Below are 23,993 nucleotides of genomic sequence, written 5' to 3' on the forward strand. Positions count from 1 at the left end.
ATCGAGAATGAAATCACGACTTATGTGAGTCTTCGTCATTGTGCCATTCCATTGGGCGTGTTTAACTTGGAATTAATGTACAGTATAGGCCTATCGTTTAAGCCATGCTTGTATTATAATTTAAATAAAACAAAATGCCTAATTTAGTAAATCTCGCTTATAATTTGACTATCAGTAATGTTTGTCCAAAGAGTTAGATTGAAATGATATAGCAGAATATTGCACAGTAATGGTGACAGGTGCACTACAAATAGTTCAACGTGACTTGTTTGTCTCTTATTCCAAAAAGCGACAACAGCCACGGGTTTTGAAATGGAGTTGGAGCATTTCGACGAACGGGACAAAGCGCAGAGATACAGCCGTGCGGGTTCACGGGCGAACGGGCTCCCCAGCCCCACGCACAGCGCCCACTGCAGTTTGTACCGGACCCGAACCCTACAGGCTCTGAGCTCCGAGAAGAAAGCCAAAAAGGTTCGGTTCTACCGCAATGGGGACCGGTACTTCAAAGGAATCGTGTACGCTATCTCCAACGACAGGTTTAGGTCATTCGATGCATTGCTGGCAGACCTCACCCGCGCCCTGTCAGACAATGTCAATCTGCCCCAGGGGGTCCGGACCATTTATACCATTGATGGGGGCAAGATTACCGGCATGGACCAGTTGGTGGAAGGTAAGGATGGATGTCTGTGGACATGTGGTCCTGATGCAGATGTCTGGAGGTCCACGTGTGCTTGTGTTGGGGATCTCTATCCTATCGATGTATACACCTGTGAAAGATTTATTATTTATTCATATTATTTATAATTGTAATACATTTTTTATTGGGATAGCTAATTTCATTGGAGCAGATACATTGAGATCATTTTAAAATGCTCATTAATATTTTACAACTTTTGCATCTCTACTACTTCCTTCCTCTCAGTGTTGAACAATAAATCAAACCTAAACAAGCCTATTAGGTCATTAATGTATGTTTGTGCTTAAATTGCATGATAAGTAACTTGAATTTGAAGAGACTGTGCCATGCTGTCATTTGGGGTCTTTCTGCAGTTCAACTTGTGCAAGACATATTCGGTTGTGTAGCTGTACAAGTGCTTTAACTGTAATCTCGGAATAGTCTTGGTAACAGAGCCTTTTATTTCTGTTGTTTATTGTGTTTTACAGGGGAGAGCTATGTGTGTGGATCAATTGAGCCTTACAAGAACCTGGAATACACTAAAAATGTCAACCCTAACTGGTCGGTCAACATCAGGACCGGTGCATCCGCACAGGCACCCACCTCTCTGGCCAGCGCCAAGGCTGGTTCTTCAGAAACAAAGGATAACAAAGATTTCATCCGGCCCAAACTGGTGACCATAATCCGCAGTGGGGTGAAGCCCCGGAAAGCCGTGCGCATTCTTCTCAACAAAAAGACGGCCCACTCCTTCGAGCAGGTTCTCACGGATATCACTGATGCTATCAAACTGGACTCAGGGGCGGTCAAGAGGTTATACACAGTGGATGGTAAATTGGTAAGTATAGTTTGGATGTGACGTACGATTGTTTGAAAGTTTTATGTATTGTTGGATAGATGTTTCTTGAGTGTCCTGGTTTCTCTTAAGGAGCATCATGGCCTTCAAAAGGTCAGGCTGTACTCCTTATAGACTGAAGGACGAATTGAAAGAAAAGAGAAAACTCTTTTCAGGAAAAGTTCACTCAAAATAAATACTGAAAAATTATAATTCTACGTATTATTTATCAAAACAATCAATCCCTATGGGTTTTGATTGCATGAAAAAGACCAGTGTAATTCTCTAAATATTCTCTAAAATAATAAAATATTATTATAGAAAGTTAAATTATGGGTTAATGTTTCCTTAAAGGGGCATTTGGGGAAACCACATTTAAAATCGAGAGCTGTCTTTGTCTGTTAAAAGTTGGCAGTTCTAGAAAATATTGTATTTAAATGAAGGGCCAATAGAGGGTTTTCAGACAAACAAAGTCAAACAAACACATACTTTTCACAGAATACCCTCAACACTCCATTAGAATAAACGTAAACATACAGTACTGTATGTTTATTTGTGTGAATAATCTACAAGAAATGTATTTTTAGTTGAGTAAAACATTTCCCACTTTTCTGGCACATGCCTGTAGTCAGTCTGATTTGAATTGGTGAGGAGAACACTTTACGCAACTTTTACCATGGTACATTACCATTGGAGTAACCATGAGGTTAAGTGACAATTACTTATGGCACAATGATCTTGGGTTACAAGATCAGATTTCCACCCTAATGTTCTACTAGTATTTCCTCATTCTTCAGTTGCTTGCTAAGAAATAGTCTTTGAATCATTTGTTGTTTAAGTAAGGGAAAGAGAGATGATGGATACCATGGTTTAGGAGGGTATCAGACAGAGGCAGCCTTATGGTTTGGCGCAGACGGGGTGCTGTGACCTTTCTGTGTCGCTGTAGGATCTGTGATGAAGTGACAAACTGTCATCAGAGGGCTTTAAATGCATTAACCCCATTTACTTTATTCTCCACTCTGTTTACACCCAACACCGAGACTCTGAGTACTTCACCAGCACTTTTACAATTCATACTCGCATAAAGGGCCATTACTTGAATATTGCAATGTACAATTTTGTATTTTCACATAAAACAATTTTAAATGATACACTGATATATTAGTCAGGCTGATACTCGATGCTTTTGAGATTTACATTTACACATTTGGCAGACGCTTTTATCCAAAGCAACTTACATTGTATTATCCTATACATTTATACATAGGCATCTGCAATCTCCTGGGATCGAACCCATAGCCTTGAGTTTGTTTTTAATTGTATTATTAATAAAATATGCATATCTTTTTGTGTATATTTTATTATTATCTATTATTAATTTAATAATAAATTGTATCATTAATATTCTCATATCTTTAATTGACCACATTCATATGAATGTATATTTAAATGTAATATCCATTGCGATTACCTTCACCAATTCTCTCACATACCAATTGTGCATGGGCCCTTTCCCTTCTCCTTGATATATTTTTTTCAAACCTCTGTCGGTTTCTATGGCAATGTGGTTGCTGGGGATGGTTGCCTAGGAACAGCCTCTGCGGCAGGAGGGGTGCAGTATCGGTTTTGTTGCAGGCCTGGGTTGGGATGACGGATGTTCAGGATAGCAATGAAACGGACCACTTGCATGGGGCATCACACATGGCTGTTCATGCTGTGTTATAAAAACATTTACTGCACCCGTCAGAAATTTCTGGTGTGTTTAGCAAAATGATCCATTTCTGGATCAATGTATTGCGCTGCTACTACATTTACAGATTAATGCAATGATGTGTTCAGCATTTCAACAGTAAAGGTATTTATATACATAGCAATGTTTTACAGAAATGATTTTGAAGGAAATATAGAAAGCACATACATTTTCCCAATCTGATAAATCTAGCAAAGTAGAAGTTGGGTTTTGGAACATGATAGTTGGATACTAGCTGGTCGAAATGTGTCTCGATGCTTCTCATGCAGATGATTCTTAAGGAATGTGCGACTGAGGTAGCGAAAGTGAAAACACTTTAGTATTATGTCCATCTAAGAGAAACATTTTGCTTTAACTTGAACTTTCACAAACAATAGCTAACATAAATCTTGGCCTCAGCCATTACGTCCCATTTCTTATTTATCTCTTCTCCAAGCGGAAAATCCTTCAGAGCTAGCGATACAGGCTTTGAAAGGTATTGCAGTGTTCATGTTGATTATCCTTTGAAGAACATTTATCACGAGCGCTGTCTGTTTTGATGAGTGAGACCGCTGTAAGCTTTCGGTTTGAGTGCTTCAGATGGAGAAGTCTGACAAACCCGTAATGCTTCAGTATGATGGAGTCATCCTCAGATGCTCTTCATGGTAGATCTGGACCCCAGATGTTATCTTCGCTTTTCTGGTCAAAGCTAAATCCATCGTTTGTAGCTCTTTCTTGTGCCTGTCTTTGACTATTTAGGATGGTTTTCTGCACCGTCATTTCGGAACGGAGAGAATGTTATAATAGAGCATTATTGAATTTTTGGGTGTGTGTAATGTAACATGACTATAACGAAAGACTGAAGAGGAAGTACAAGGAAGGGCGGTGATGAATGAAACAAACATCTACATATATGAATGAAAGATCAATGGATATATATTTTAATAACCATAAATCCAGGGTCTGGCAATATTCTATTATAAGTTTTAACATTTTACCATACGTCCTAGTCAAGACATTTCATTTTATGACCGTGTATATTAAATATTTTTTTAACTCTATAATTTTATTCCTTAGTATTGTTTTTTGTTTTATGAGATATATGGTAACATTCAGTATCCTTTAAATCTTGGATGCTGAAGTGTATTTCACATAAGAACATGCTTTGTTTTGATGTACAACACTTTGTTTCTGTGTTATTTTGAATAATCTGTATGAGTTCGTACGATCTCATTCATACATTCGATTTACTTTCGCTCCAGGGTTAGGGGTGTGGCTTCAGTATTGCCTTTTTCCCCACTAATCGTTCATTTTTTTACCATTCACAACATATTATTGTCACAGCTTTACCAGGCAATCTTTTGCTATTTGCTGTGTATAGTTCTTTTAGTATCGTGGTTGTCTGAATGAGTCATTGCATTCCTTTAATAAATAAGGCACCTTTTGTTGAATTAAGTATCTAGCACATTGCATCTTGAATCAGGAAGATTTATAATTCCTACCAGTTTGTATCCGGTTTATCTAAAAGGTATTTTTAGATTGCCTGTGGCCTCGTTGTTACCCCCTGCTTACCATGCCGGACTCATCAACGGTTTTAAAATATCTGTCAACCGGAAGAACGTTTTTACTTCCATATTTTGACGCATTTCCGAGAATGGAATTTCTAATGGGAAAAATAGTTGGTGTGGCTTTTGTCTTTCTCTGAGGTTTGATTGCATGTATATAAACAGTCTTTGCATTTTGAAATGGAACTGGCAGCAGACTGATGGTTGAAGGGGAGGAGTTAACCAATGCTCTGCCCAAGCCGTCTAACATACGTCATTTAAGATGGATCATCATTACAGGAAGAAGATTATGAGGGCACATACATTTTTATGAGAATGACCCACATTGATAAACTATTAACAATAAACGCAACAATATTTCATGAAACAATATGCATCGTCCTTTTTAATTTCACTGGGACTCGAGTTCCGCTCGGAGTGGCTTGCTTATTTTGGCTCTCCTCTTTTTGCCAGGTGGTTGATGTCCTTAGGGAACAAATGGGACAATATTTAAATCAACCGATCAGATTTCAGAAATAAGTTTACAGTTTATTTTAAGTTAAATTTTACTGCCAGCATTAGGTGCTTCTACCCATTGTTTGACATATTCATTTTATGAGCTCTAATATTCAAATAGAGTATTATTAAGAAAACTAACTAACTATTTTATTTTATTTTTTAACATTATTTTCAAACAATGAGTAGGTTAACAAATGTTTAAAACAAATATTTTTTATTGTTGTTTATTTATTTCCTATTTATGTTAATCACAATTCATGTTATATAAAAATAAATACTAATTTAGCTTTTAAATAAGTTCATTTTTCAGATTTTTTATTTCTTTATTTTGTATAGGTCTCAAATAGTCTAAAATCTTGCCTAGGGCTCCAACAGAGGCTGGGCCGGCCCTGCCACTAAATTATCTCAAATGAAAAAAATATTTGTGATTCATACTGTATATTGCTCTCGGACATCTTGAGGCAGCGGCTAACTGTCAAACTTAAGCAGCTAAAGCTTGACCTCTTGGTTTAAACTTTGTCCGAACATGGAGCAGATCAGGTCTGTAATCCTGGTAAATGTGCAGCTTGTCCTGACGGTAAAAACCCATTCCACTATAAATGTATATGGGTGTGTGTAATGGGGCAACATGTCAATGCAATGTGCTGAACTGTGCATTTATGGAGCTAGTCATTACACAATATGCGCCTCTGCTGGACTTACATAACACTTTATGGACACTCATGTCTATGGACACTTTCATTTACTGATGTAACGTCATTGTGATACAGTACATGAAGACTCTTACATTTCAAATAGACATTTGTTTTTATCAAGCACAGACAGGACATGTCCCCTATAAAGAACTGAATTATTGTGCATCATATTTGTATTTCATGTATTTATCTAATCTATCCAAACAATAATTGTCCGATTATGTCACTTTCCTTATCTGTAGGCTCTGTATGATCATTCAATATTATGTTATTGCACAGTATCTGTGTTTTTTGTCAGCATATACATTTTTTAGCTTAGTTTTGTACTTTTGTACTTTTAATTCCTGTTTTTGTTTATTTCACACATATAATTAAGATATAATAATAATTTCGATTCACTTCTAAATGTTCTGTTCGTGGTATTTTTGTACAAACATTTATGTGAAGATACAAAACTAATACAGAAAGTTCTTCTGAGACATAATTGTTTACGTCTTGCATGCAGTGGTCTGTATTATATTCATTACATCACATTATCCCATTGAAAGAAGTGTAGGTATTGTTTTGTCTAAATCTCTGTTTAAAGCAAATAGTTTTTTTCGCTGAAATTTCTCATGAAAGGCAGTTAAATGTAAATTTGTAATTCACCTGTCACGTGATAATGTGGCCAGTACTTAAACTATATTTATCCCAGTTTTTGTGTAATCTAATTCATTTAAAAATGCATTAATTTCATTAAGAATTCAATTAACTTCTACCACCCTTGCAAATATTTCCAATTGTCAACTCACAGTCATCTCATATCTCACAGATTCAGCTCTACACTCGGCCACGTGTCCCCAATGGCATCGGTGAGCGCAGACTGAATGCATTTACCAGATGAGAGACCTCTGAATGTTCACAGCAGGGATCTGTCCAGATCAATCCTCTGTAGGGCATTATGGGACATGTGGCGGCTCGCTCTGCTACTATTACTATATGTTACAGAAAGGAAATCAATGCTGTCCTGTCTCCAGCATTTTACTCTTTGTTTTTACCTATGCTAGTAAATATGTAGATCTGGTTTTGTTTATGGCAGGAATATTAGGAACCTTTTCATTTTGCTTTAATTTCTGTGGTAAATTAGAACGGTGATGTGTTGTTCTGCTAATGTATTCTAGCTGTGCTTGGACTGTGAATACCGCTCCCTCTGTGTAAAGTCCCAGCAGGGGTGGGTTGAATCATAGTAGCAGCACATGTAGTGTAGCCGATGGGAGACCTCAATATAATGTGCATTGGTGTGGCTAATCGCCAAGGGCTTGCTGGGCGATACTGTGATGATGTGTGAAGTATGATGTTGTTTTGTGGTTAGTAGTTATGTTGTTAAGGTCTGGCCACACACCTTTATGTACAGCACCTTATATGAACCCTTGCTTTTAAAGCACTATGGTGGTTGACACAGAACTAAGATGTCGTAATGTTTTTGCATCTTTGACTTAGGAGATAACGTATTAAAAGCAGTTTGTCCGTTTAGGGCTGCTGTTGTAAAACAAGGCAAGGTGACCTGAGGTGTACGTAAATTTGTAACTCTTTGATTTATCCAAGAAACAAATAACATCATGAAATATAAAGGTTTTAGAGACAAGAGTATTGTTTTACACGGCAGACAGAATTTGTAATACTGACACACGGCACACAAGTTGTTATGATATTGAATGACACATTGAGCTTTGTGATTTCGGTACAGCGTGGGTTAGTAAAATACTCTTGTCCTAAAATCTCTGAGGTTCTATGTGGTGTTGTCTAACATCTTTTGCAGTACTGATGTGCAGATAAGTGTCAGTAATGGCTTTGCAGAGGAACCGCAGCTCTGGTGTGTTTGGGAGGAAGCTCCAGTAAAAGCTTCCTGTCAGACAGGACACAAACCTGCAGGAGGTGCTCATTAACTCTTCTAGCATGCTGATCTTCATCACTGCTATTAGGAAACCTCTGTGAAGGTCAGATCTCTGTACCGGCCTGATTTATTTATGACAGAGCTTCATGATGCATACGGCGGTCAAATGAATAACATCCTGATCTCATTCAAGAAAATCAATTTACTTCAAAAAGAACATCTGTGTACAGTTACACAAGTGTACTGCTGTCACTTCATTTTCCTGCCTCAGCTCATACAGTATATCATGTATATATATATATGTTTTACCTTGGAAAATCATTGTGCTATTTCTTAAATTATCTTATAAAACGGAGTACTCGGTATCTTGACATCTTTTCTCTTTTATATAAATGCTTTATAGATGTAACAGGGTTTTGTCCAATCTTCAGATGGCAAATATGGATTAAAAACATACGGCTTGCCAATGTTTCGAAGACCCTGCTTGGTACATGAGGTTCTCGCCAGCAAATGGAGACTTTTCAATCAAAGCAAAATGTTATGATAGCTGTATTTTAGGAAATCCAATCTTCATCTTATTCAAATCTGATTTTGTTCATTTATTTGTACGGTCACTGTAATCCGATGGCATATAACTCTGATGTTTGAATGTGAGAGTTTAACATCATGAAATGGACGTTGAGAATGTGTGACTGTTGAGTTTTGAATGTTGCCTTTAAAGCAGATATTTACAGTCTAAAGAAAATGTTTATACTTTCATCCGCAAATCTTGTAGATTTTGTTCTGTAAGTAAAACGAGCAGATATGACAGATGTACACAAACACAGGACACTAGGAAAATTCCAGCCTGCTAGCACATGATCGGTTTCAGTATACCATTCATTCTTCCAGCGTATTCTGTTAGAGGATGATGCTGTAGTTTTGATTTGTGGCTGCTGGAAAATGAATAACTGCTGCTGCCCTGTGGCGATCAGGAGAAATGTCTCCTCACATACATGTATAAAAATAAATTAACGTTTTCTCTGGTATTCATCCAGGATAAATATTTAGACCGTAAGACTATTTTTAACTTCGGTAGTAGGTGACTTTCATGACAGATTTTGGTGAACTTCATAGAATTTTCCAGAAAAAGCATAGCCCTAGCGGTTCATAACCAATAATGTTGCTTGCAAGTTTACATTCTGATCACTAGGTGGCGCAAGCTGCTTTATAAATTGTATCAGACTTGATATCATTTGTCAGATTTGTCAGAAAAGACTCAAGCGAAAATGGGACCAAGTTGCCTCAGTGTTGTCACTGTATAATGTCAACAGTTCATGTCTCTCAGATAAAAAGATTTTCTTCACTGTATATGTCAATCTATGAATGGTTCCTGGTAGACTCGCTCAGCTGAAAAGTGAATCGCAGTGACACTTTAGAAACATTTAATCCAATGGAGTGGGAACCCTAAGCACAAAATTAACCATCTAGCCTTTTTACAGGGGAGTACATTCTGATGCATGCAGAATTATTATTTAAAGTATCAAGTATTTCAAGGAAACGTATTTCTTGACCATTTTCTGTGCTGGACAGAAAAAATCTGAAAATGAAATACCTATGTTACTACACGGTGTAATTGTTATTGCTGAGATATCAGTGAATATTGGATTGTTCAGTCTTTGCACTTGTGTATGAGTACTGTATTAGGTCACTTTTTGCCATCTGGTTGAATCATCTTACTTTGATCTTGAGGATGACATCATTGTTGCTACAGCAACAGGTTCTCATTGGTATGTGTAAATGATGCTTGGATCCGTCTCGCCTTCATACAGCTGTATGAATCATTGTAATACTGTCATAGTAGTGACCTTTACATGGAAATATCAAAACAACTTCGAGACAATCTATTTGATGGATATAAACAAAGAAATGCACTATTGATGCATTATGCAAGGCATGTATTCTTTTGTTTACACCCTTGGATTTCATAGCACACAAAACTCTGTTAGCATTCTTGACATCTCATTTTAAATTTCATTTCACTTTTTATATTATTTCAGACATTTAAATGTTCGAAAGTTGCATTATGTTATTTCAGTTATTGCTCACTGATTTAATATTGCCTCTAAATTGTTCTAGTTACGCACAGAAATGGTGAAAGGGTTTTGTACAAACTAATGTTTCCTGCAGTGGATATTCTTTCTGCTTTTTAACAGATTGTGTAGGCTATATTATTAATATACATAATTATTTTTATTGTATATTTGTAGGGTATTGCTTGCCCTAAATGGAGTGTGTTTATGTTCGTCTAGGTCACATGCCTTGAGGACTTTTTTGGTGAAGATGATATATTCATTGCCTGTGGGCCAGAGAAGTTCCGCTACCAGGATGACTTCCTGTTAGATGAGAGTGGTAAGATGCCCATATGCCAATATGCTAAACATATATATATATATATATATATTCATACATATATATTCATACATACACATTTACATTGAAATATAAGTAAAATGTCTATGTCTAAAGTAATGCCCTTTTCCTTGAGGCAGATAAAGCAGAATATCGCCATCCTTACTTTGTTATCTATTATTTCTGTTCATTTTCTTATTTTTAGTTTTGTTAAAAAATACTTATTGTACTGCATTATGTACGAAAAATAATATGATAAAAATCAAGGGGCAAACAAATCGACAAATCGTCTTTTTCTCTTTCTCAGAGTGCAGGGTGGTGAAATCACAGTCTTACGGCCGCCTATCTTCCATGCAGGGTCGCTGCTCTCCTCGCGGTGGTGGACCCTCGAGAAGAAGCAAGTCCCCCGGTTCCAGCTGCTCAGGTAAACATAAATGCATTTGTGTCAGTCAAAGAGATACTGTGAGTTGTTCTCGAATGGCATACTGAAATTATGTTTTAAGATGTATCTTTAGACTGGCGGAGATTGTTGGGTGTTGTAGACTGACACTGATGTGTTCAAGACTGACCCATTCAATCTAATCTGGGTACTTGTGAATTGATTCATTGCGAGTGCAGGATTCAAAGTACAGTAGTTGCATTGGATGTGAATGTGGTGTGTAGGTGTCATTCTTATGGATGAATAAGTTCAAAATTTTAAGTCACAATGGAACATCAGATTAGGCTGACAATTTAAATTTACTGACATTTTCTTTTATCCGTATCGTGGACATCTAAAATGAACTTCTACATTAGTGTTTAGATTATAATTACATTTTGTGGGTCATGAGGGAGATCATTGTTGCCATTTTTGGAACATTGATGTGCTTGCTGAACAGTACCTGCAGGTTCATCCCTTCAAGGGATAGTTCCCCCGAAATACACCCCCATCATTTACTCACCCTTGTGTCATTTCAAACCTGTATGACATATTTTCTTTCACAGAACACAAAAGAAGATATTTTGAAGAATGTTGGTAACCAAACAACACTAAACCGCATTGACTTCTATTGTATGTACACAAAACCTCTGAGTCATTTCTTAAAATACCTTCTTTTGTAATTCTTAGAAGCAATAAAGGTAAAGAAATGATGACCAGCTTTCTGGACGCCTGTCTCTGTATCTGACGCATTGGCACATTTGTTCAGCGTATGCAGAACGCATTTTAGCAACATTGTTATGTTTTGTTGTGACATCTTGTACACGCAGTTTCCAGACTTCCTATGTTAACGCTGTGGTTACTCATTTGTCCTCTAGTTTGTGTTTTTCACATCAAACATGATTGGTTGTGTTTTTTCCTGACCGTACAAAATTGCATCAAAATTCGTCCTGAACATCCATTTGATCCAGGCTTTATTGTCTCGATGTAAAGGAGTAATGAATCATCATTTCCTGAAGTTAATGTTCATAGAAAACACCGGCCATTTACCTGATTGGGTTATGTCACTTCAGTAAGCTGTATATAGATTCGTCAACAACAAAAACAAAACAATTATTGTGCTTGTTCTTCAGATTTCGGTTGACCGCCGGTCAGCACAGAATGACAGAGTACTCGCTGTGCGTGCTGTTTGGTAATAAGCTGCTGAGCTCCAACCTCGTTCCCCGAAATGTTCAACAGGGTACAAGGAAATGATGTGGGACAAATTGTTTATGCTAATGTTAATGTTGTTTTAGGAGAGAGCAGATTTATTTGTCTAGGTGGTGAGAGTTAGATATAGAAATTGGTAACTATTCGTAGATAGAAATCTGCTTTCTGGCTGAAGGTTTCATGCAATAAAGATACAAACAAATAGTTAATAGTTAATGTAATATTTTAAGGCTAAGATACAACACAAGACTTTTGCTTAGATTTTCAGTCTGGACTTGTTGCAGAAAGTCTGTGCCAGTCTGCAGATTTGATCAGTTAGTGTGTTTCTATCTGAAACTTGTATGTGTATGATGTCTAGTTTTCAGATTTAAAAAGTCTAGTAGTATGTTCCAGCCATTTGTCTGTAATAAATTACCATGTTAATTTATGCTGTGCACCTACAGTAAATGTTAAAACTAATAACGCAGCTTTTACTTTTCTGCAGCTTGTAAATGTAGCTCTTTTAGGTGCTTCGATGCCAAATTTTATATGGGGTGGCCGGGTGGCCACGGCTACTTCAGGGGTCCCCAGACCAAGAAAATGTGTGTGTAATTTATTAAATTAGAAATTAATAAATAAACCCAAGGATTTGGGATTAGAGGTACAAGTGATAATTTACTTCGCAGAGTTTGTCACAAATGTGAACAAAACAATTGCACAACGTAATGAGTTTAAAGCAATTCTAAAAGTATGTAGATGATATAAATTATAAAATATAACTAATTAAATTGTTTAAAAACGCGGTCATCCACATGCGTTCATTTTTACCTCATTTTATTTAGATTGCGACTGTCGTAGTTAGTTTTTTATCATGCAGGTACTGTTTTTCCTGTAGTTCTGTAGTTAGGTTCACCTTGTTGTCATTTTTTTCCAAAGCCTCTGTTAATTTCCGACCCTGATGTAAACATTGTATGTTGGGAACAGATACTAGAGGTAAAATCTATTAAAAAATTCCAAAACCGATTGATATGTCAGTCGGATTGCAAGGGGTGGCTTATGGTGTTTGTAATCCGCTTTATATGACATGTAAACACTTGATCAGATTTGAAACCAAAGGAAGTTTTGCGGATGTGCAACGACGTCCCTGGGTCCGACAGATGTAAGGACATATGGCACACGGAACAAGGAGCTGTGGCTAAAGAAACCAAAAGCCATAAATCTGACAAAGCTGTATTTCTATATGCTTGTCATCTCCAAACATATTTGTACGCATTTAAAATGTCAACTTTTACATCTGTAATTTTTGCTTTTTAGAACAAGATACATTTGCAGATTTACAAACATACTTAAATATCTAATCATAAAATTGTATTTGTATTCGTTATACCCAACACTTATTTTATTTCCAGTTTACTGACATGTGCTTTGGAAGGATTTACTGGTTTTACCATAGTAAATCCCTGTGTAAAACGACCGTGCTTCATAATGATATGTAGACATTATTTTGAGTTTATGAACTGAATATTATTATGCTGGTGTCTGTGACACAAAAGAAATACATCTGTGCTTATAATCTTGTTTGCGTAGCCGTTTTGTGTTTTGAATATTATTAAAGTCCACAATAAGGGTCCACTGAGCCGTCTCCCTTCACCGTTAATGCTGATATGAATCTGCACTTCTAAAGTTGGGTATCGCTGTTATTAAACATTTATTCATTTTATTGTTTGCTTGCAGACGCTCTGGTGGGTCTTTGTAGTTTTGCCGTGGTTTTACCATGGTACAGCAGGAGATCTACCATGGTAAAACCGCATCGGATGTGCTCATGCTTAATGGCACGAGACATTACACTGCCTTTATAAACTGTAACTGTGTTTTATTCCTGCCGTTTGTTAAGAAAATATAAACAACATGTGCTCTAAAACACCTTTTAAGTGGGTATTTTACCACTATTTACAGATTGCACAATCTGAACAAATTCAATCTGATGTGTCCATGTAAACGTAGCCGTAATCAAATTCACACGAGATGAAATGACTCATTTGTTTTCTCCACGCAGCTCACATTTACGCACCTTAGTTTGTCGTTCGGCACACACACACACACACACACACATAAATGACGACTGATCCGATAGCCTTTCAAATCTGTTTTCCAACCCCAAAATACCACGGTGATGCATTCTCACTCTCTCCCCATGCGTACCACAGATGGCATCCAGAACACAGTGACACACAAACGTTTGTTAGTTTTCATGTTCTGCCTTCAACGAACAAATGAAATACGATTTGAAAGGAATCATGCTGTGAGTCCCTGAATCATAGTATATAATCACAGTTTTATGTGGGTTTGCACAATGCTCAGGGTACTTCACAGATCCACTTCCAAAACCACGTCATATGTGCACTCACGCCATTCAGAAAAATCTGTGCTGTCAGATTTGGAGATCTTTTTGCAGTCACCATCACGAACTACGATATAGCATATTAATATTGAACTCCTCCCTCGGTGGCTGTTCATGACGCAAGGCATTGCTGAAGATTCAGCCTATGAGCAGCCAGCAGACACATTTACATCCGTCTCGTCCTGCTCTCCTCCACTCATTCATACTCGCGCTGTCTGACAGTGATCATGAGCGCAGGAGGTGTTGCGGTTTGCTCCAGCAGTCTGCTGTACTCTAGAACAGGTAGGACAGAGAGTTTGTCCTACACTTTTGTTAAGATGTTTGGTTTTCTTAAGATGGTGGTGAGCGAGATTGTTTGTATTTTGTTTGTTGTTCAGGTTCAAGAGAAATGTAGAGGAACATTTTTTGAATGTTTATGCTTTGTAAATGTATCATTGCTGTTATGCTTGATAGTCTGTAAGTTGCAATTGGAACAATGCAAATATTTTGTTTGACATTTCCGATATTGACGACTGTAGTGAAATTGTCAGTTTTGTATTGAATATTTTTGTTTTGTTTGTCACACCAAAAATGCACAAACTGCAAAAATGTGTTTCTCACTTACAGAATAAATATATTTTTAAAAATCTCAAATTAAGGCACATTGTTATTTGAAATATGCAATATTTATCACAAACCGAAAATTATATTTCCCAAGGGGGTGTGAATAATAAACGTAATTTTTTTTGTTCACTTGAAGATCTTTTTTTCTTATTTTCACAATTTAGTTTTTTAGGAGTACGGGTCTAATTTAAGAATATTAAAATATTTGTACTAATAAACAAGAAATATGCTTATTTGTTTAAACATTTAACAACATTTGAAGTTATTGAACACAATCTTGTATATTTATTAATATCATTAAATATCATTATTAAAACATGTTTATAATATTAAAAGTTTGAATTTTTGTTTCATTTTGCTCCTATTATATTTAATTGTACGAATGAATCAACTTGCTAATAATAAGATTTGTGTTTTTTTATTTTATTTTAGAGAAAAAAATATATAGTTTTTCTTTGTTAGAACCAATAAACGGAGCTAAATGTTTCTTAATTTCAGCTAATGGAACAGCAGGCAGTCAGCTGTCGACTCCACGGTCAGGAAAATCTCCCAGTCCATCAGCCACCAGTCCAGCCAGTCTGAGGAGACGGAGGGTAAGACCTGTTACTCCAAGCACCTTTCACATCAATCTATCTGCTGTAATGACCTCTACTGATCTCTGAGATCATTTTACACATATATACAGCAGATAAAAGTCCTCCATAATCCTTTGATTTTAAGACTCTTTTTATTTCAGGTGCTTTAGAAACTTAAAATCAAAACACTGAATCAATTACTCTTGCATAGTAAATCCTTGCGGAATAATTCTACCTACAGCCAAAATGTTTCCTAGCAACAACAGATGAGTCGCTTGACCTGACCGCATCCCGACTCTTGTGACACTATCTCTATAAAAGACATCAATAAGACGCTTTAAAAACATAATTCCCTGTTTGGCAAATTATTATTTATAGGATAAGAATTGAAACAGATTTGATTAAAGTAGCTTAGTCTTTTTTTCCAGATCTAAAAAGAAGAGCGTTAATAATAACATTTATCAATATCACCATTCATTTCTTCTCATCTGATTATTTTGCTATTTTGTCCAACTTCTTAATTTCACGCTGTTGAATAACATTAGTCGCATCTCGCTGTGAAGAAATGCCAAGAAAAGTTGGTTATGTTATTTATTTCCAATATTGAAAAGGATGTTGTTCTCTGAAATGCAACTGCCCGAAGACAAGGAGGCAGAATTTATTACTTTTTTGGCTGCAATTAACAGCCACTGGCAAGGTATTATTAACATTCAGTGCAGCCCTTTGAAGTTATTCTTGGTTGGTGGTGCTTTAAATAAATAACACTTAGAGTTTGATAACAGAGCAGTTGGAAAATTCGTCATGTGTCAGTACATTAAACATCAGCGAACTTCACCTCACTTGCTCGTCTTCAGTACTCAAGCATCTTAGCGCACTCAAGCTGTTTCCATAGAAACTCATCTTTATATTTTCTGGTATTATACCGCTTGTCAAGATGATTTACTGTGCAGCTATGTGCCAGTAAAGTTTTGCAGCTAGTTGCCAGTAAATTACTGTAGATTTATCTAATATATTGGCAACCGTTTGTTCAAGATAACTGAATATTAAACAATAACAATTCTTTATCTTTACAGAAAAACGATAAAATAACAGCCTCTGGGAACCAGAAATCCATTTAAACCTTTTCATTTTTTTTCCAAACTTTGGTTCCCAGAATGCTTTGCATGATGCTGTTATTTTTTCTTGTTTTTAAAGACTTTTAATGATCATTTATCTTTGAAAAAACTGCTTGCCAGTAAATTACATAAATTTAAATCTATAGTAAGTAACTGGCAAACTGCTGCCAGTAATACTGTCATTTCTACAGAATTTCTTTACGGTGTAAGATATATTATATGGCCAAAACCATGCGCGTGGACACAATTTCCATTAACAAGACAAAAAACAATGCTACGCCTTGAATGATTTAGCAAAAATGTTATATTAAATTCACAACTGGTTGTAAACTGGCGACACTCACTCTTGGTTGACAGGGCTCTCAGCACAGTGGCTCCTCCCTCTCTCTTGCCTCTACCAAGGTGTGCAGCTCTATGGACGAGGGAGATGGGCCGAGCAGTGAAGGTGAGGAACTTTGGGTTATGTATTACATGTTTCCATCACGAATTAAAGTGTTTCGGACATATTTGGGCGACTTCATGACAGCTAGTTTTATTGATCATGTTTAATCTTGATGGCGTGCTCTTTGTCCCTCTAGCTGAGCTGATGGAGGATTTTCCTCAGGTTCCCGCTTCCATAGCTGAGAGGTACAAAGTGGGGAGAATGATTGGAGATGGGAACTTCGCTTTGGTCCGGGAGTGTGTGGAGAGATCCACAGGACGAGAGTATGCTCTGAAGATCATTAACAAAAGCAAATGCAGGGGGAAGGTAACATTGCAATTCAAGAAGACATGAACATCTCATTCAAGTGTGCTTACTTCAGTGTATCCTAATAGAATGAATGCAGTCTGTATTCATTAAATAAAATCGCTTGTCTGTGGCTCGTAGGAACACATGATACAGAATGAGGTGTCTATTCTTCGGAGAGTGAAGCATCCCAATATTGTTTTACTGATTGAGGAAATGGACACTTACAATGAGCTCTACCTGGTGATGGAGCTGGTAAAGGTAAACCTGCAACAGCTGTCTAACTTAACAGAGAAAAGATTTTCATTGGCATTACAGATGATATTATACACATTATATTATAGATTGCAGATTTAGACTAGTGTGTAAGCAAAAGCTAATTTATTGACTATTGAAAGAATTGCAATATAATATATATCACTATGTCTTCAGAGGTGTATAAAGACCTCACCTAATGAAGCACGGACAAACGGACAAAGTGCTTGAGAGTGTGTTTCGTAAAAACGTTATCTCAAAAGAAGCGAAAGCGTGACGACACCGTAGGTCTGTGTCAGCCACCGTAGTGCTTTGAAAGGGAGGGTTGGAGTGAGCCGTTGGTTGCACTTCGCAAACCTCACTGCTAGATGCCACTAAAATCACCACATTGATCCCCATTTTTGGGGGGTTACAAATAAACAAAAATCAGCTTTTTTTGAGCAAGTACATAAAAAGTGTCTCCTTACACAGCTTTAAACCTATAATAATTATTTACATCATAAATCACAGTCTGATGTAACTTGATTTCAACCCGGCTAAAAATAACATGTTTGTTTTAAACAGTGATGGTGATAGAGAGGCAAAAGCTGCAGCATTTTGTAGCTTTTGTCTCTCTAAGTAGTTTTTTATATGGCATTATACATTAGCAGACGTAGAGACACTACAGTATATCATGTAAAAACACACATAAGAGTTTGTGTTGCATGTACCTTTACAACGTACTATATATTGTAGAACAGATCTAAAAAGACCATCATCTAAATCATTCTTTAGGTTAAGAAGTAGATTACTAAATAGAAAATATTATTATCTCTGTATACTAATATAATAAAATGTGTATGTGTGTGTGTGTGTGTGTATACAGGGCGGTGACCTCTTTGACGCCATCACTTCCTCCAACAAGTACACAGAACGGGATGCCAGCGGGATGCTGTATAATCTGTCCAGCGCTATCAAATATCTGCACAGCCTTAACATTGTTCACCGCGACATCAAACCCGAGAATCTCTTGGTGGGTTTAACAGTATGACAGAGAACATCTAGTTACTATGCAGAATTATATTTCATTCCATTGATCTTTCTTTTTGACACCTGCTTACCAGACCAAACAAACCAGCAACGAGAAACGTTTCATACTTTTATTGGTTTCACGATTTTACCCGCACAAACGTCTTGCAATGGTTTTGCTGGACATGTATGTTGTATTTTCAGGTTTATGAACACCAGGATGGAAGTAAATCTCTAAAGCTGGGCGATTTTGGCTTGGCAACATTTTTAGAGGGACCCCTCTACACTATTTGTGGGACCCCGACCTACGTAGCTCCAGAGATCGTCGCAGAGATGGGGTGAGTCAGATCTCTTTTAACCATACTGTGTTATCCACATGGTAAGAGGGCCGGAGATATGGTTTGGAATATAACTAATACAGTCCTATTGTTGCAGGTATGGGTTAAAGGTTGATATCTGGGCGGCTGGGGTCATCACATACATTCTGCTTTGTGGGTTTCCACCTTTCCGTGAGTAAGTAGAGATTTGTTGTGATCTAAGTGACATGGTATGAGTTAAAGGTGATATGTATAAACTCCACTATTATGTTTTCAAGTGTTTTCTGTACCGTCCCCCTATCTGCTATTGGTTAACAGATTATCCGCAATACTGTGGATAATAAATTGTGCACTGCAGTAATACTAGATTTGGAACATTGATGCATCTGGATGTCTATCTCCCTCTAGTGGTCAAATAATGTAATGCAGTTCAGACCTTCCCAGAACCAATATTGTCCACTCCTGGGGCCGCCGCACTTAAATGGTTTTTACAGCGCCACCTACCGAATCGGAGTTAGGAGAGAACCATAAAGCCAAGGAACCTAGTTTTTGAGGACTGAAAAAGTGCAACTAAGACAGTATTTCCACCCAATTCTAATAACACCCAATTCTAATAACCCAGTCAGGTTAAAATTTCCAAATAAAATGGTAAATTGAAATATACACAGTAAATAATCTGCATACAGTATGATATACAGTAGGCTATGAAAGGACAGAAACATGCACAATACAAGGATCTCCCTTCTTGGATTGTTATGTGTTTCAATAGGTCAAATTAAAATTTCAGTTCATTTAATATAAATAAATAGACTTAAATTAGGCCGTAGCCTAGTATTTGACCAATTTATTTATTAATCTTTTGTCGTACTATTCCCTCCACTGAGCTGTGTACTTGAATAGACTACACAGTACATTACAAAATCCAGCAGGTGGTATTTTACCAGTCAATTATTACATTTACATTTTACATTTGGTCATTTAGCAGACGCTTTTAACCAAAGCGACTTACAGATGAGGAAACTTTGGAAGAAATTATAACGACATAGGCAACAAAATGCATAAGTGCATCAAAGCTAGCCCATTAAAGCCTAGCACAGTATACAAAGCTAAGAATAGTGAGGTTAGTACAATTTTTTTTTCAATAAGAAGACAGAAAAGAATTAGAGGTTAAAATCAATCAGCTATTAGATTTTATTATGATGTCAAATGTGTCAAAATGAAGAGACATGCATCATGGGATAAAATGTTAAATGTTTTAATGTCGAACTAATAAAAATGTATTCATATTTGACACTCGCACTCTGATTGTCAAACTTTCTGAAAATGCACTCGATGCACTAGACTTGTCACTTCCCTTGTCGCAGGGTCCTAGATATGCGGTCCTGAGAGTGCAGCCTGCGATATTGCAGTCAGATACTACTCCCGAGAACACAGAATAGACCGTACAGTTCTTTTTGCAGTGTCACAATAAAAGTTAATTCTATTTTTTATGAATTTGTTCATTTAGGAGCACAGAAGATCAGGATGCACTTTTTGAGCAGATTTTAATGGGACAGTTGGATTTCCCTCTTCCGTACTGGGGCAACGTATCTGACTCGGCAAAGGTCAGTGTAGCAGAATACAGATTCAAAATGTGAGTGTTTTGGAGAAACATAAACAAACATCTTTCTCAATGTAGGAGCTTATTACCTGCATGCTGCAGGTGGAGGTTGATCAGAGATACACAGCCCTGCAGGTGCTGGACCATCCCTGGGTCAACGTAAGACTTCATCTCTTCATTCTTCGTTTATGCATTCTTAATAAAAAAAAGTTTTTAACTAAATTTACAAGGTGCCAGAAAAGATTTTGGTGACTTGGAAGAAAGCACTGAAATGCTTTTCTCTTCTTCTGCAGGATGAGAGATTGTGTGAGAATGAACATCAGTTGTCTGTGGCTGGCAAGATAAAAAAACATTTCCACACCGGCTCCAAACCCAACAGCTGCACCGCTGGAGTCTCCATCATTGCAGTATGAACATTTACCTCTCATCAGTTTATTTCTTTGTCCATGATGTCCCAACTGACCTTAATTCGTTTCTTCCATGCATAAATAAATAAATAAATCGCTCTTCATCTTCCGTATATGAATTGGGATTTAAAGATTCACTCAGCTCACGATGCGATTCACGATACTGATCTCACGATACGATTTATTTTTACTAAGTGAGTTGAGACAAAAATGGGAGATGAACAACTGCCTTTTTATCATTTCTCAAACGCTGCACATTTCTTTGTAAAATTACATATATTTTATGTCAAATAGCAAAACTAATCTGCAATTTTAAAACAAATTCCAAATCAAATAAAAGAATGAATAGTACAAGTCTCTTTAATATAAACAACCAAAAAGTTTGTCTTTGCTTTTCTTGGATATTTTTTACACTTATGAAATACCAACATATCCACGTTTTAAAATTAGCAGTAAACACAGCTGCCCCTGCTGTTCATAACGTGTATTGCGATTCATATAACATCTCGATCGACTTGAACCGTTACATATTTTAATCGATTTTCAAACTTAATCTTGTCATTTATAGAAATGAAACTGCTGAAGTGATATTACAGTCCTGTGTGAGGTTCTGTAGGCTGTGCTCTTATCTTAAGCTCTTTGCTGACTCATCCATCAGTTCTTTCATCGCTCTTGTCTGCCTCCATCCTGTCTGACATCATTGTGTGTAACAGCTCTGACATTTCTCCCTCTGTCCTTCCGCACTGCGCTTATATAATGACTGTCAGCACTGTTGTCCGGGACTGGATTCTGTTAGCCGCTCGAGGACGCTTTATTATATTTGTCATACATGCATTGCATAACGTTACGACACCCCTGCAGACACAAAACATTCAAACATATGACTTGTTTTTTAACTATCTGCTTTGTTTTGCGCTTTTGATGGTATTGCATGTTGGTCATATTTTGTTTGTACATTTGATTTTGTTTGTTTGCACATTGCTTTGCGTGCTTATTCCGTACGCTCCACTTGGAGTTATACAAATATATGTTTGCGATTTCTAAACGGAGTGTTTGTAGATGTTGAATCATTGGGGAAACATTGCAACACTTTGTAAACACTTGGTTTTCCACGGCACTTTATGGCTCAGAGCTTGTGCTGTTTTTAATAATAAAAGTAAAAATCTTTCTTTCTGCTCAGCCGGAGGAAGGGTTTACCATCAAGCGCTCAGAGTCTTTGGACTGCTGCCCGCATCCGGGGATGTATTGGATAAGGTATGGCCACAGAGTGCCACAAGCCGGAGGTGTTTCCATGGCAACGTGCTGGTAGTCTCCATACCCCGCCCCTTTCCACACCTGACCTGTTGCTATGATGTGATGTCATGCTTTGCTTATGTTTTCCCATTTCACGCTCACCGATTTTGCTTTCTGCTGGTGCTTTGCTGAATTACATTTGCTGGTGTAAATTACATTTGTAGGTTGCTTTTAATTATTTTTGCACACATACAGTACAATCCCATTTACACCTGTCCGTACAGCAATCAGATCCGTATTACCGCCATTTCCGAGCATCTGCTCAATGTCGCGTTGTCTCATCCCCAGACCACCCCTCTTGATAAGGAGAGGCAGGTTTTCAGACGAAGACGCCACCCGGATGTGAAAGCCACCCTGAGCATCTTTCCCTCCGGAACTCCGACCATGGCAGCGCTCTCCCCGGCTGAATTCACATCGGAGTCTGAGGACATCTCTCCCAGTTCAGCCGAGACGGTCCGCACACCACACTCACCCTTTTAACAGCCCACACACTGTCTCTGCAGGAAAACATACCATGAAACAGACGATAAGAGGAAAAGGTAAAGTGATTTGTGTTTTGTAATCCGCGAAGGTAGCACACGGTCTCATGCGTTTCCAAAGAAGCTCATGTCTGAATTCAAATTCCAAATAGTTTTCTCCGTCAAAACTACACGTTTGGTGCTACAAGAGACTGACCACTACGTTTAGATCACCTGCCTTACTTTTCCTGGGAGCCTCCTCTAGTGTTGTGCCCTCTAGTGTTGAGTAGTGAGAAATGCAGCTCATGCATTTGTCTGCAAGGCTTGTCCTTTTTATCCCTATAATAAACCTGGGATTTTAGCATCTTTTCTTTCTAAATCTTGTATGTGAGTTTTTACCTTTTGTATGACTTTATATTTTACGAAATTTAGCCTAGTAACCTTATATTTGCATATTTCAGCATTTCCATGTGATTTGTTTTTATCTGTTAGACGATAGAAGGTTCTTTATGTAATATGTAAAACGCCTGAATAGTTAGACATTTGATGTGCTGTAGGTGTGGCTGTGGAAGTGTTTATTTTGAACCTAATGCAATCCAAGTGACGGGTGCCGATTTGAACATGAATAACAATGAAACTTGTCAGTTCAATGCTGCTGCTATAATCTCCTCGACAGTAAGTTTGGGTCTGTCCGTACTACTGTCTTAAAGACTATAATATTATACACTATAATAGACTGTACAGCTACTTTCCTGAATACGTTTAAATTCTCGGATATTTGACGGGAGAACAGAATGTACTAAACAAGTTGAGGTGGCATCTAGATTGCCTTGTTTGATATTTAAAAGTGTAAGACACACTAAAATATTTGGATGACATTCGTGCTAAGCTTATATGATTTTGTTTGTAACGCAGAATGTTTAGTTTGAATCTGTGGATTCAATTGGAATGTATCTTTTAATATTGTGTCGCACAATGACCAAATGAGACTGAAAGAATTGAAAAGTTTTATATGGTGAATTGAAAACACGTTCTGATTCTTTTTATAAATGAAGAGTTTATTTGCAAAAAACAGATATCTCCGTTTAAAGCGGTTTATGTTATCATGTTTTTATTGTATTAGTATGATTGATATTCATTTGAACTCACAAATAAAAAAGACACGGTTTTCGAAATTTTAAAATTTAAAGAAATTTAAAGTTATCTGTTTTTTGCAGAATTTTTCCATTTTTGAATCGTTTCAAAGGTCTTTAAGTCTATCTAAGAATCACTACACAGAGAACCTTATTACCTAACCAATATTGTAACCGACCTGTTAATCAATCTTCATGCAGAAATGATCAAGTCCTTTATCAGTTTTGACCATTTA

The 23,993-nt window shown here is 37.1% G+C and overlaps 1 protein-coding gene across 5 annotated transcripts; it reads left to right on the top strand.

Moving 5' to 3' along the window:
• Positions 1-312: 312 nt before the first annotated feature.
• On the top strand, positions 313-22,646 carry dclk1b (doublecortin-like kinase 1b; the record flags this gene model as incomplete). 5 transcript variants are annotated; one of them, XM_079480711.1, is made up of 16 exons in its annotated part: positions 313-670; positions 1,165-1,511; positions 10,160-10,259; positions 10,567-10,683; positions 15,368-15,462; positions 16,917-17,004; positions 17,090-17,307; positions 17,428-17,547; positions 18,407-18,553; positions 18,754-18,887; positions 18,985-19,062; positions 20,374-20,470; positions 20,545-20,625; positions 20,760-20,873; positions 22,054-22,127; positions 22,455-22,512. In XM_079480711.1, 16 exons carry the CDS (start codon positions 313-315, stop codon positions 22,510-22,512), a joined length of 2,226 nt encoding a protein of 741 aa, XP_079336837.1. The 5 variants fall into 5 exon arrangements, with proteins under 5 accessions (XP_079336837.1, XP_079336839.1, XP_079336835.1 ...); XM_079480713.1 differs by having other exon boundaries at positions 17,138-17,307; XM_079480709.1 differs by lacking the exon at positions 22,054-22,127 and having other exon boundaries at positions 15,332-15,462; positions 17,138-17,307; positions 22,455-22,646.
• Between the last annotated feature and the right edge of the window lie 1,347 nt (positions 22,647-23,993).

This window comes from Barbatula barbatula, assembly GCF_947034865.1.
Source record: "Barbatula barbatula genome assembly, chromosome: 19".
Lineage (NCBI taxonomy): Eukaryota > Metazoa > Chordata > Actinopteri > Cypriniformes > Nemacheilidae > Barbatula > Barbatula barbatula.